This window comes from Sorex araneus, chromosome 3 (genome assembly GCF_027595985.1).
Source record: "Sorex araneus isolate mSorAra2 chromosome 3, mSorAra2.pri, whole genome shotgun sequence".
NCBI lineage: Eukaryota > Metazoa > Chordata > Mammalia > Eulipotyphla > Soricidae > Sorex > Sorex araneus.
The window spans coordinates 66,080,835-66,094,756 of NC_073304.1; the positions used below are offsets into that span (position 1 = coordinate 66,080,835).

The 13,922-nt window shown below is 41.5% G+C and overlaps 1 protein-coding gene across 1 annotated transcript; it reads left to right on the forward strand.

Moving 5' to 3' along the window:
- The first annotated feature begins 389 nt into the window (after positions 1-389).
- On the forward strand, positions 390-13,689 carry DTD2 (D-aminoacyl-tRNA deacylase 2). Its single transcript, XM_004612109.2, has 3 exons — positions 390-538; positions 4,543-4,612; positions 9,619-13,689. Exons 1-3 carry the CDS (start codon positions 428-430, stop codon positions 9,942-9,944), a joined length of 507 nt encoding a protein of 168 aa, XP_004612166.1. The 5' UTR covers positions 390-427; the 3' UTR covers positions 9,945-13,689.
- Positions 13,690-13,922: the final 233 nt, after the last annotated feature.

Below are 13,922 nucleotides of genomic sequence, written 5' to 3' on the forward strand. Positions count from 1 at the left end.
TTGGGGTTCAGGATGGAAATATCCGAAATATGGTGGTGAGAAGGTGTAAGTGGTGGGATTGGTGTTCGAATATTAAATGCAATCAAATATTGTGAACTTTATAAAAAAATAAATTAAAAACATTAAAAAATAAATAAAAGGTGTATAAAGACGTGATCCAACCAATCAATCTATTCTAATGATTGAGGTAGTTTTTTGGTTTGGGGTCTCTCCCAATCGCTTAAAGGCATACATCCACCACCTTGGAGAGCGTTGGGTACCTTGCTGCAGAGGTTAAGCCTCTGGTTTTGTGGACCACGCATCCGGGAACCGTAAAGCTGGCCGAAGCCCCACCCTTTTGTGGGCGGGGCCTCGGGCAGTCGCCACGTGCCTGGGTGGCGCCCCGCCCCCTGGCCCGCCCCCGGCCGCGGTCTGAGTGCTTCGAACCATGGCTGAGCGCGGTCCCCAGCCTCAGGCTCGGGCGCTCCTGCAGCAGTGTCTGTACGCCCGACTGCAAGTACGCCCCGCCGAAGAAGGCGCCACGGCCCAGTGGGTGGAGGTAACGTTGGCCCAGCGGGGATTGGGCTGCGGCAGGCGTTGTGCCGGAGCCGGTCTCGGGTGGCCGGCGTGCGCCGTTGGCGGTGGTGGGACTTCCGGTCTGTCTGCCCCGCGCTGCTCACGTGGTCAGCCTGGCCGTGCTGGGCTTCTTAGTGGGGCCCCCGCCGGCCCTGGCTCCGCCTCCCGCCGGCTTCATCCCCCCCTCCCCCTGTCTAAAGGGTGCCTCTAGGGTGTAGGAGGACCGTGGGGACTTGGCCCGCCGCTCGCCGCCCGCTTTTCTCAGACGTCTTGCTTCCAAAAAGACAGTGAATGGCTTTGCCACGCCTTCCGCGCGGCCCTGTGCTGGGTTTGATTTGCCAGCACGTCGGTTAGATTTGTTGCCAGCGTTTCAAAATCAGTTTTGATCTCTTCTTTGAATCCCCTCCAGTGATCTCCCCGCGGACTGCAGCTAGGACTTAAGCCAAGAAATGAGGATTTCCAAGAAACTTTAAACAAGGAAACTTTGTCACTAGAAATGAAAAAAATTCACATTTGCACCGTTATCAAACACATTGCCTCCAAAGAACTTAAAATGTTGCACACACAATTCCCTTATGCAGGTATAAATTAAAGATAGCCTGATCTAGGAGGGGTAAGGGTGTGAGGAGGGGAAGTGTTCTTTACAACTCGTTTATTTTTGGATAAGTTGGAGGAAAAAATAGTTGATAACCAAGACTTTCGGAGATATTCAAACTTTTACTGTGGGAGACTCTCATTCACTCATCTAAAGATCTAACATTTAACATAAATGTTCTTAAATTATTAAATCTTGGGGCTGGAACAATAGCACAAAGGGTAGGGCGTTTGCCTTGCCCGCGGCCTACCCGGGTTCGATTCCCAGCTCCCCAAATGGTCCCCTGAGCACTGCTAGGGGTAATTCCTGAGTGCAGAGCCACCCCTGTGCATCGCCGGGTGTGACCCAAAAAGCAAAAAATAAAAAAAAGAAAAAAATTATTAAATCTTAAGTCTCTGACCCACTACTAATTTTAAAATGATATAAACACTCGTATTTTTTTTCCTTACATTTTCTTTAGCAAAAAATGTATGCAGCTATAGCACATTGGTTATAACACTTGCCTTGAATGTGTGAGGCCCTGGGTTTGATTCCTGAAATATTTCACAAAGAAAGTTTCTCATTTCTTATTCTTGTTGACTTTTAAATTTTATTCAAATAAGACTAAATTCATCCAATACCCTAGAGGAAGTTTTTTTTTCTTGTATAAAAGCATAAAAAAGTTTATAGATTTCTAATAGAGTAATACAGAGTCCATGACTCCAGACCATGTTTCTCTCCTGCAAGCAGAAGATGGGGAACACGAAGGCTGTGATCTGGCATCGTTTTTTTTTTTTTTTGCTTTTTGGGTCACACCCGGCGATGCACAGGGGTCACTTTTGGCTCATGCACTCAGGAATCACCCCTGGCGGTGCTCAGGGGACCATATGGGATGCTGGGATTCGAACCTGGGTCGGCCGCGTGCAAGGCAAACGCCCTACCCGCTGTGCTATCGCTCCAGCCCCTGGCATCATTTTTTTAAGGTCTTGGTTGCTCCTTCATTTTTTGAAATTTTATTCTTAAATTCTTCATTGCCTTGCCTCCTCATATTACAGATATTTTTATTGCAGCTTTCCAAACTATCAGTTTGTGTTTATAAACTTTAGAAATATTTTAAGCTTTCCCTCCTAAAGGAAATCCCATGCATGATTACATTAGTATAAGTTGGCAAGTAATTGATGAGACAGTCATTTTTATTCCAGTGGTGTCTTAAATAGCCTCTTCCTGTTCGGTTATTAAAAACTCTTTAATTTGTGGTGGGTATGTGTGTGTGATGCAAGGTAGCTTTTATTGATGAAACCTCCTTAGAAAGATGTGAGTGAGAAAAGAGAAGAAATGTATTCAAGAGAGAACATAGGCTTCCTCAGTGTGGAAATAAGCAAAAAGACAAACATGTAAGAAACTCGTCCAAGAGAGACCCCTGACTTGAAAAGCAAGCTAGTTCTAATTATTTTTTTAAACATTTATAATAGCCCCAAGTTTTAATGATTATTTTGGAAGTTCTTAGTTTCGTGTATTTTTGCTTTTTGGTGGGCATACCCTGACCACACTCTGGGGGCACAGCTGCATTTGTATTTGCTAAATGCTGGTCATGTAGAGATTTCACTCCTGGCAGTGGTCAGGGATTAGGCCAGTACTGGGGATCAGACCTAGGCCTCAGGCCTAGTTGAGCTATTTCTCCCATCCATGGCTCTGAGCTCAGGCGTCAGTCCTATCAAGGCCTGGGCCACCATATTATGGTACCCAGAATCAAACCTGGGTTAGATTCATGCAAGGCCAGTGCTTTCCCAGCTGTACTATCTCTTGGGCCCAATGGGATGAACTTCCCTTAGCTCTTTTCTTTCTTATTCTTTTGGTGCTGAAGATTGTCCCCTAGGCCTCATGCCTATGAAGCATGTGCCCTGCCACTGAGCCACATCCCCAGCCAAAGAGATCTTTTTAAAGCTCTGTAGCACTGCACTGTTGTACCGTTGTTCATCAGTTTGCTCCAGCGAGCACCAGTAACATCTCCATTGTGATACTTGTTACTGTTTTTGGCATATCGAATACGCCATGGGTAGCTTGCCAGGCTCTGCCATGTGGGCAGGATACTCTCAGTACCTTGCTGGGCTCTCAGAGAGGGACGGAGGAATAGAACCAGGTCAGCCGTGTACAAGGTAAACGCCCTACCTGCTGTGCTATCGATCCAGTCCAGTTTTAAAGCTACAGTCAGGATTATGTTTTCCTATATATTTGAAATGCTTTATGCCAGAAGAAGCTGCAAAGAAGTGATTCTGACTGGAAGAGGGGATGATCACTTAAGGTCTTTAGGAATAAGCTAAAAGAATTTCATAATGAGGGAGTACAGTGAGTGGAAACAATTATTTTCTGTTTCTGCAAACGATCATGAATTCTGATCTTGCAGGTGTCCAAATATGAGCATCCTTGGGGCTAGAGCGATAACACAGCGGGTAGGGCATTTGCCTTGTACTCGGCCAACCTGGGTTCGATTCCCAGCATCCTATATGGTCCCCTGAGTACCGCCAGGGATAATTCCTGAGTGCAGAGCCAGAAATAACCCTTGTGCATCGCCCAGGTGTGACCCAAAAAGCAAAAAAACAAACAAACAAACAAACAAATATGAGCATCCTTGAGGCTTTAACTCAAGCTGAAACTTTCCCAGTGGAGAGGCTTGTGATGTGGTACAGGTATCTGTCATTCAGCCTGCCAACTCGTTAGTGTGGGCATGCAGTGATGTCCATTTATTCCTAAAGCTCAGATGCATTTTTAAAAAATTCCTTTTTTCTCAGGTTAATCTGGTATGAGTGCAGAGCTGCATTTGTATTTGCTTAGAAGACTATTTGGATCATTTGAAAAAAACTGTAAAATACAGCTGAACATAGATTCAACTTAGATAAATTAAATTCAGTTATTCAATTTATGAAACAGTCTGTAAATTGTTTTGGAAGTTAAAATGTAAAATAAGGATTGGAGCTACAGTGGATAGGGTGCTTGCTCTGCATGCAGCTGACTTGGATTCAGTCCTCATGTGATCCTCAGAGTATCACCAGAGTGATCCCTGAGCACAGAGCCAGGAGTAAACTCTGAGTTCAGCTGGTGTTGCCTAAAAACAAAGAAATCAAATCTACTATCAAAAAAACGTATTTCTTGGGGCTTGAGCAATAATACAGTAGATAGGGCACTCGCCTTGCAAATGGCCAACCCAGGTTCGATCCCTGGTATCCCACATGGTTCCCCGAGCTCGCCAGGAGTGAATCCTGAGCACCAGTGGATGTGGCCCCCAAACAGACCAAAACAAAAAAGCTTATTTCTCTTTCTTTGCTATTCATTTATATATTTGCAAAATTGTGTTTACTTAACTCTTTGTATAGAAATATCTTTCTAACCTGAATTTACTGTGGTGATTTTCATAGATTCACAGAGGATTAGTGATCTACGTGTGTTTCTTCAAAGGAGCTGATAAAGAACTTCTTCCCAAGATGGGTATGTGTTTGATTCTGATAATACTTCTTTGTTAGAGTGGAAATGAAGAGCAATAACTGGGGAGAAAAAAAAAGGCAATAAGCACAATTTTAAATTGTGCTGATATGTAAATTATCAATTGTTCTAAAAATGTGAGTTTCGAAAGTTATAAATAACTCTGTGTACTGGTGTTGGCTTTAAATATTTTCCTATTTCTAGGTTTAAAGTTAGTGTCTTCAGCATTTCTGATGACTTACAGACAGTTTTAGAAAAGTACACATATATAGGCCCATCTGGGCAACACGCTGAGATTCAGCCAAGGATACAGAAACTTGTTGGAAGCTGCTTAGCCACATAGGGATAAACAGATGCTACATTTCTTAGTATAGTTCCCCTTGTCTTTCAGAGTCACCAATTAGGAATGTATAGGTGACACCTTAGACACAAGTGTTGGGGACCACCATCTTTATTCAGCTTAGGTTTACTTTATTCATGTGCAGGATTGCAGTGAGCCGATTATGTGCTTGTTTGTAGAAAATGTGCATAAATGTAAGATTCTCCTAATGCTTGACCTGAGATCAATGTCATCACTGTCATGCCGCCAGGAACCAAGGTTACAGTGTCCATGTTCATGTATCACTGAACAGTCACTAATCTTGTCTGAAGCTTTGCAGCATCCTGCATAGTTTCCAGCCTTGCACATTCCTGTGATTGTTAATGGGTTCAGATACACCAAACCAAATCATACAATTTCAAAAATATTTGAAATAATAATGACTTTTTTTTTTTTTTTTTGCTTTTTGGGTCACACCTGGTGATGCACAGGGGTTACTCCTGGCTCTGCACTCAGGAATTACCCCTGGCCGTGCTCAGGGGACCATATGGGATGCTGGGATTTGAACCCGGGTCGGCCGCGTGCAAGGCAAACGCCTTACCCTCTGTGCTATCTCTCCAGCCCCTAATAATGACTTTTTTTTAAAAGCCTAAAATAATGGCGTTATCTCTAAGGTAGATAATAGACTATATTCTCATTAGTAAAGCATAGCATCCATTACTTGGATTAATTAGAAATAAAAATTATACAAATAGACTGTGAATGTTAATCAGGGGAAAAAAATTTAAAAAGAGGGAGCAGAGAGATAAGAAAAGGGTTAAAGCTTTTGCCTTACACGCAGATGACTGGTTCAATTCCCAGCACCATATACAGTCCCCCCAGGAGCACCAGAGTGGCCCCTGAGCACAGAGTCCAATAAGCCCTGGGCACTGCCCAGTGAGGTCCATAAGTAAAAAACATACCTCTTCCCCAAAATTAATCAGAAGAGCTTCAGTTAGTAGAAACTAAAAACAGAATAACCTATGAGGAACAACTTAGGAAAAAAAAGAAACAAAAGCTAATGGCAATTTTATACTGGGACATTGAACATGTCTGGCAACTTTGTCAAAGGAAAAGTAGTGCAAGACATAGGATGGAAGTCAGTTACTGTAAAGTTTGAAATCTGAATCCAGAGAGTAAGAGAGATCTTCGAAGTACTTATGAAGAAAATGAAAGGGGACTGGAGCAGGGGTGCAGCAGGTAGGGTATTTGCTTTGCACACAACTGACCTGCGTTTGATTCCTGGCACCCCCTCTGGTCCCCCAAGCCCTCCAGAAGTGTTCCAGAGCACAAGCCAGGAGTGAACTCTGAGCACCACTGAGTGCCCAAAACCAAACACAAAAGAAACTGAAATGAGGTCTGATGTTAGGACGATCTTCATGTTGTAAATCTTGGATAATGAGCATTCTGTTCATTTTCCTGAATTAATATTTTGTCTTGAGTTTTATGTCTTTATGTATCATAAAATATATAGTATAAATCTTCAGAAATAGAGAATTTTTGTTATAGTGACTAAAGATTGACTTCTAACTTTGCTTCATAAGAAAATTAAATAACCAAATCCAAGTTGCATTTTATTTTATAATGATAGTGATTAAATTCTGTGTGTTTCCACAAATGTCTGTTCACTTTAACCACATCCAGAGATTGTGGTAAATGAATAGCACTGAGGAGATGCTTTATGTAGACCAGACAGAGCTTTAATATCATGATTTTAGTAAAGAACTGTGATTCAAGGTACCAGAACAATAGTACAGCTGGTAAGGTGATTGCCTTGCACACAGCCAACCCAGTTTCTATATCTGGCAATCCAGGTGGTCCCCCAAGTCTACCAGGAGTGATTACTGAGCACAGAGCCAGGAGTAAGCCCAGAGCTACCACTGAGTATGTCCCCAAAACAGTCAAACAAAAAAAAGGACTAGAATTCTTAAGGATTGTCATTCGCTTGTGTGAGTTATAACCAAAATAAATTTATCTGTTATTGATAAATTATCTTATACTTCTGTCCCAGAAAGCAGAGTAAATAGAGTGATGAGATTATCCTTGATTTTACCTCATTCTTATTGCATGTATTCAGATTTTTCCAAATAAATCATGTAGCCCTTGGGACAGAGCAACCAGTTATATCCACAAAAACCTAAATAGAATAATACAGAGCTTTGCAGAATCTTTCTAAGCTCTTCAGTATAATTGGACAGAGACCCAAGAACCTATCAGAATTTGACTTTATTCATATATATCATTGGAAATTCTTGATTGATAATCAAAGGGACCTTTGAATTTTCAACCTGACATTAACTTAACCTGACGTTAACATCTCATTTTAATTCTACTTACATTTGTGGTTGTATTGCCTTTAGTTCTACATCCTAGTATCTGTATAGCAACATTAGTTAAATTCTCAGTTATAGCCAGTAGAGGGAGGTATATGGAAGTATAATAAGTCATAAATCACTGGCCTGTTATTTTAGAATTGCCTCATGAATATGTCACTAACTTGAGGGAACCATATGCAGGATGGCTGGATTGAAGTATTCTGGAGAGTTAGAGAATCCTTAGACACAATGAGTTTTGCTGACTTTCTAGCTAAGTATTGTTTGTAATAGAGAAAATTAGAGATTGTTTTAGGTGACTCATAAATGTCACTAACTTGAAGGGACCCTATGCAGGATAGTGTTTGGATTGAAGTACTCTGAAGAGTTAGAGAATCCTTAGACACAATAAGTTTTGCTGACTTTCTAGCTAAGTCTCGTTTATCACTGTCACTGTCATCCCATTGCTCATCGACTTGCTCGAGCGGGCACCAGTAACGTCTCTCATTGAGAGACTTATTGTTTCTGTTTTTGGCATATCGAATACGCCACCACAGGTAGCTTGCCAGGCTCTGCCTTGCGGGCTCAATTCTCTCGGTAGCTTGCCAGGCTCTCCGAGAGGGGTGGAGGAATCGAACACAGGTCGGCCCGTGTGAAAGGCGAATGCCCTGCCGCTGTGCTATCACTCCAGCCCAAGTCTCGTTTGTAACAGAGAAAATTAGAGATTTTTTAAGGTGATGTTAGTTAAGTGAAAGAGATAATGCTTTCTTAATAGCTGCCTAATAATTAATTTGAAAGGCTGGAGAGATGGTACAGGGATTAAATGGCACTTGCCTTACACATACTAACCCTTGTTCTACACCCCACTCCATGCCCCCCCCCCACCAACACCCTGTGATCCCTGGCCACAACTGGGTGTGTCCCCAAAACAAAGAAAAACAAAACTGAAGTCACTTCAGTGTTCATTTTGTCAGGTTTTCATCAAGTTAATTTTCTTGATTTATAGAGTAGTACAGCTTACTGATTCTTTCTTGATGGTTACTAGAGATCCAGTAGTAAAGCATCCTCTGAAGCCTAATTTTTGGCACAAACTTTGAGTTTATGTAATTTTTTTATAACATACCATTTTTTCTTTTATATATATATTATTTTTATTTTTATTTTTTTGCTTTTTTGGGTCACACCCAGGGATGCACAAGGGTTACTTCTGGCTCTGCACTCAGGAATTACCCCTGGCGGTGCTCAGGGGACCGTATGGGATGCTGGGAATCAAATCCGGGTTACAAGGCAAATGTCCTACCCGCTGTGCTATTGCTCCAGCCCCTACATTTTTATGTTTATATGATGATAGTGTTGGTAACTCCATACTTTTCATTCTTCAGATTCCAATAATGAATTTGTTTGTTTGTTTATAATGACTTTTTGTTTTGGTTTGGGGCCATACCCAGCAGTACCCTGTGTTTACTCCTGGCTCTGTGCTCAGGGATCTCTGTGCTCAGGGACCACAGTCAGCGCAAGTGCCTTACCCACTGTACAATCTCTGCAGCCCCAATATATTTCTTATAAATCAAAGTTAGACCCTTTTTAGAGGGAAAGAGACCCTGTTGCTACTTATGCCAAGCATTTCTTTGGATTATTGCTCAGAAAATAGTTAATGTTAAAATGGAAAAGATTTCTAAATTTAGGTTTCTGCTTCATAGAATATTTAGGGTGATTTGAACCATTTTCATTAGCTATAAAAGTATAATTTAATAAGTGCCATAAAAATAATACCATATTTCCTTATATTTATCTGATGATGGTCTCAGTAACTATACTTTTTAATTCATTCTTCAGATTCTAATAATGAATTTCATTTTGTTTGTTTACTTCCTGGGTTTTTTAGAAATTTTTTTTTTTTTTTTTTGCTTTTTGGGTCACACCTGGCGATGCACAGGGTTTACTCCTGGTTCTGCACTCAGGAATAACCCCTGGCGGTGCTCAGGGGACCATATGGGATGCTGGGAATCGAACCTGGGTCGGCCGTGTGCAAGGCAAACGACCCACCCACTGTGCTATCGCTCCAGCCCCTAGAAATTTTTTTTGAAGGGGGAGTGTTTGGGCCACCCCAGCAATTCTTAAAAGCTGCTCCCAAGTATGTGCTCAGGGATTGCTCCAGGGTCTGCCAAAGGCAAGTGCCTTAACCACTATCCAGTCTTTCTTTCCAGTTCCATAAAGCAGTTTTGGAATCTAAAGAGAAAATTTGGGTAAGATATATAAGCTAATTTAAAACATGAGATTTTTCTGACTTAAAGGTTATTGATTTTCTTCATCTTTCCTCTTCCTCCTTCTTCACCACCCAGTTAAGACACTGTTAAATGTGAAATTGAGTGAGACAGAAAACGGCAAGCACGTCTCTATCTTGGATCTTCCTGGCAACATTCTTATCGTCCCCCAAGCCACCCTCGGGGGTAGAGTGAAAGGAAGAAGCATGCAGTACCACTCCAACTGTGGAAAAGAAGAAGGGTTAGAACTCTATTCCCAGTTTGTGACTCTGTGTGAGAAAGAAGTCGCTGCTAACAGCAAGTGCAGTGAAGAGGGGGTTGTGGTTGAACATGGCACTTACGGGAACAGGCAAGTGTTAAAACTAGATACCAATGGACCATACACACACTTGATTGAGTTTTAAAAATTAAAGGTTTCCTGGAGGAAATAAAAAGTTTGGGACTGGAGAGATAGCTCAACAGTAATGAGCACATGCTTGACGTGCAGGAGGCTCAGGATGATCTCCAGTAACATATGATCCCCTGAGTACTTCAGGGAGCAACTTTCCCCTCCCCTCCACCCGCCACACACACACACACACACACACACACACACACACACACAGAGCACATATAGACCTCAGCACAGAGCTGGGAGTGGTCGCCAAAAAAAAAAAATAATAATATATAGTTTTTTTGAGTTCCTGTGTTTGATTTCTGGTATAGAATGATCTGTATGATAATCCAATTTTCTTTCCTTGCCTCTCAAATATATAAATCTGCTATCTTTTTAGGCAAGAAAATTCTGGGTTCTATCCATTACGGTGCAACCAGTTCATTGGCTGATTTTGCCAAGTCATCAGAACTCTGGGTCACAGTCACCTTCATCCTGCTTGACCCTATACTTCCACTGAAAATTTGTTTTGTATTTTGTTTGTGGTGGGGGAATCACAGACAGTGATGATCAGGGGCTGCCCTCCAACCCAGCCTGTTTTGTTCAAGGGACCAGGTGGTGCCAGAGCTACACCCCAGGCTTCCTCCACATAAAGCATGTGTTCTAGTCCTTTGTACCATCTCTCCAGCCCCTGGCAAAGCAAGATCTTAACATGTTTTCTAATTAGTTTTAAGTGTTTTTTTCTTTTTTTTTTGAGGGGGGGATGGGTGTTTGGTCAGGGGTTACTCATGGCTCTGCTCTTAGGAATCACTCCTGACAGTGCTTAGGGGACCAAATGGGACGCTGGGAACCCAGGTCAGCCGCATGCAAGGCAAACACCGTATCTGTTGTACTATCACTCTAGCCCCATGAGAAACTAAGTATTTCAACGAAAAAATTTGAAAAGTAAATATCTTAAGTTCTCAAATACTAATAAAATTAACTATTTGTCTTCAAAGTGAATAAAGGCTGGGGTTGGGATATGACTCGTGGGAGAGCTCTTGCTGTATGTGTGTGAAGCCCTGAGTTAGAGTTCCAGCACCAGGGAAAAATAAAGAAATAGAATCTCACACAGACCAATGTAGTTTTTGTCAGTTTGTTTTACCATTTGAGCTTTCCACATTTTGAATGAAAGTGTAATTTACTATGGCTTGTAATAATAGCTAGATTATAATGTGGAAATGTTAATATGCAGTATATAACTTTCAAAGGAATTTCAAGTGCATTAAGTTATAAGAAGATTCCTATGGGGATTAAAGGTTGTATTTATTTAACATTCTTATGCATTTATATTCCATTTCTCATTGCTTCTACAAATATCCTTCATTGTTTGAAAATTACTGCTTCATGAAATTAGAGTTCATGCTTTTAAAAATAAAATTATTTTTAGGGTTTTTTTTTTTTTTTGAGGGGTCACACCCGGCCATGCTCAGGGACTATTCCTGGCTCTGCACTTAAGAATCACTCCTAGTAGTGCTTGGGGGACCATATTGGATTCAGGGACTGAACCCAGATCAGCTGTGTGCAGGGCAAGCACCTCACCCACTGTAGTCTTCAGCCCCATACATCATGCATTTTTTTTAAAAAAAGGAAGTTCCTTGAGTTAAATTGTGCACAGAAGAAAGGGGGGAGATTTTTACTGGAATTGTTTAAAATATGCTGGTGCATTCACTTCCTTATTTACTATTGGGATCCCATGCTGTGGGTTTTTTTGTCCCTGAATATATGTTCCCTGAATTCATATACCAGTGTCCCAGTACAGAGACCCCAATTGTGATGGTGATGTTTGGAGATGAGACTTTCGGGAAGTGGTGCGGGTTAGTAGAGGCCATGGGAACAGAGCCTTGTGGAAAGATGAATCAGATAAGAAGAGGTATAAGATGTCTTGCTCTCCCTGCCCGCTAATCAAAGACAGCAGTGAGGGGGAACGTTTGGAAACCAGGAGCACAACCACCCTCTCCAGAAACTACCAAGTGGGTACTTGATCTGGAACTGTGAGAACATTGCTGCTGTTAAAATCACCCACCCTATGGTACTTTTTTTATTGAAGCCTGGGTTGACTGAGTTAATAAAAGAAAATAGTTAATAAGGTTAACATGCAAAGGCAAAACAGGAAGATTTACCAAAAAAAAAGAAAAAAATATGAGTGAAACCATAAAGGTAATGATCATTTTTCTTGCAATTTCTTACTTAAAAAGAATGAAAGCCACACATAATATTTTTAATTACCAAAAGGATGAAATAAACAAATATCTCAAGTTACTGTTAGAAATTTATTTGTGTCTAATGATTTCTGTAGATCTGATTTTCTAAGATACTTAAAATTTTTATTATCACTAAAATCCTATTTTTTTCTCCATCCTTCCTGTAGTGTTCTATTTTGGAACTTGAAAATCAATAACCGGTAGGGGAATAAGCTCATTTTCCTAACTTTCTCTTTATTGATTCACAATACATTTATTAAAATATAATAAACTATTCATAAACCTGCAAAATTCAATTTTATCAGACATCTCAAAGGTGATATATAAGTATGCATACATATGTAACTTTAAAAAATATTTTAGAGGGTTTTGTTTCTAGATGAAATGCTGACTCAACTAGATTGTTGTTTTATAGTTCAAATCATTTGATGGGGATAGGTTTGGGCCATGGCTGGCTGTGCTTAAGGTAACCCTGGCTCTGTGCTGAGGGTTTACTCTGGGCAATGCTGAAAGGACCATAGTGGTACTGGGGATTAAACTGGGATTGGCTGCTTGAAAGGCAGATGCTTTAAATGCTGTGATATCTCTCTGGCCCCAGAAAATTCTTCTTCCTGGCTCCCTACCCCGCCCCCACCCCTGACCCTGGGATAATTTAAATAACGGGAAGCTTTGTTAAACAGAAGATGACTGCTAACTTTGTTTTCTTTCCAAGGAGGCTAGTGTAAGAGAAGAAAGACAAGAAAAACTAGAGGGGCTGTAATGATAGAGTGGGTAGGGCACTTGCCTTGCACTGCACATCTCATATGGTCCCATGAGCTCGCCAGGAGTGAATCCTGAGCACAGAACTGGGAATAACCCCTGAATATCACTGGTGTGGCCCAAAAACAAAACAAAAAACTCACAAAAATACCTGTGGATATGAAAACAGCTACATCTTAGCTTTCACTAGCTCTTCTGGTTCAGGAGCTCAAAGAATCTTCAAGAAATATCTCACTTTATTACATTCAGGGTATATAATGGGGAAAGTAATATTTAAAGTAAGACAATACTTTTTTTTTTTTTTTTTTTGCTTTTTGGGTCAAGACAGAATCTCCTGCCCCCATGCTAAGCTGTCTTCACTAGGACCCCCTCAGAGGGGAGCGGGTTGAGTTTCCTTCCTTGCCCCAAGCAGAACCTAGCAGCCGAAAACCTCCAGAACCCAGCCGCAGCCATACTCAAGACGACTCTCCACACACTCGGACGAGCCTTACCCATGGGGGAATCAATAGAGGAACCCAGGTATGCAGGACCCATGGCTAAGATCTCCAAGCCTGTTTGGATCGGGACTGGGCCTCCTCCACCCAGATCCCCCGTTTTCCAGTAGCTTGGCAGTCACACCCACAAACCGCCCCTGGCGCCATGTAATGTCATCAATGGCCAAGATCCAGAGACTATAAACAGCTCGCTCCTTCCTTCCTTCCTTCCTTCCTTCCTTCCTTCCTTCCTTCCTTCCTTCCTTCCTTCCTTCCTTCCTTCCTTCCTTCCTTCCTTCCTTCCTTCCTTCCTTCCTTCCTTCCTTCCTTCCTTCCTTTCCTTCCCTCCCTCCCTCCCTCCCTTCCTTCCTCCCTTCATTCCAGTATTCTATTTATATACCACAGATAAGTGAGATCATTCTGTTTGTACTTCTTCTGGCTTATATATATATATATATATATAAGATATATAAGATATATATATATATGTATCCCAAAGAACTAAAATTAGCATTTCTATTTCTACACTGAGGT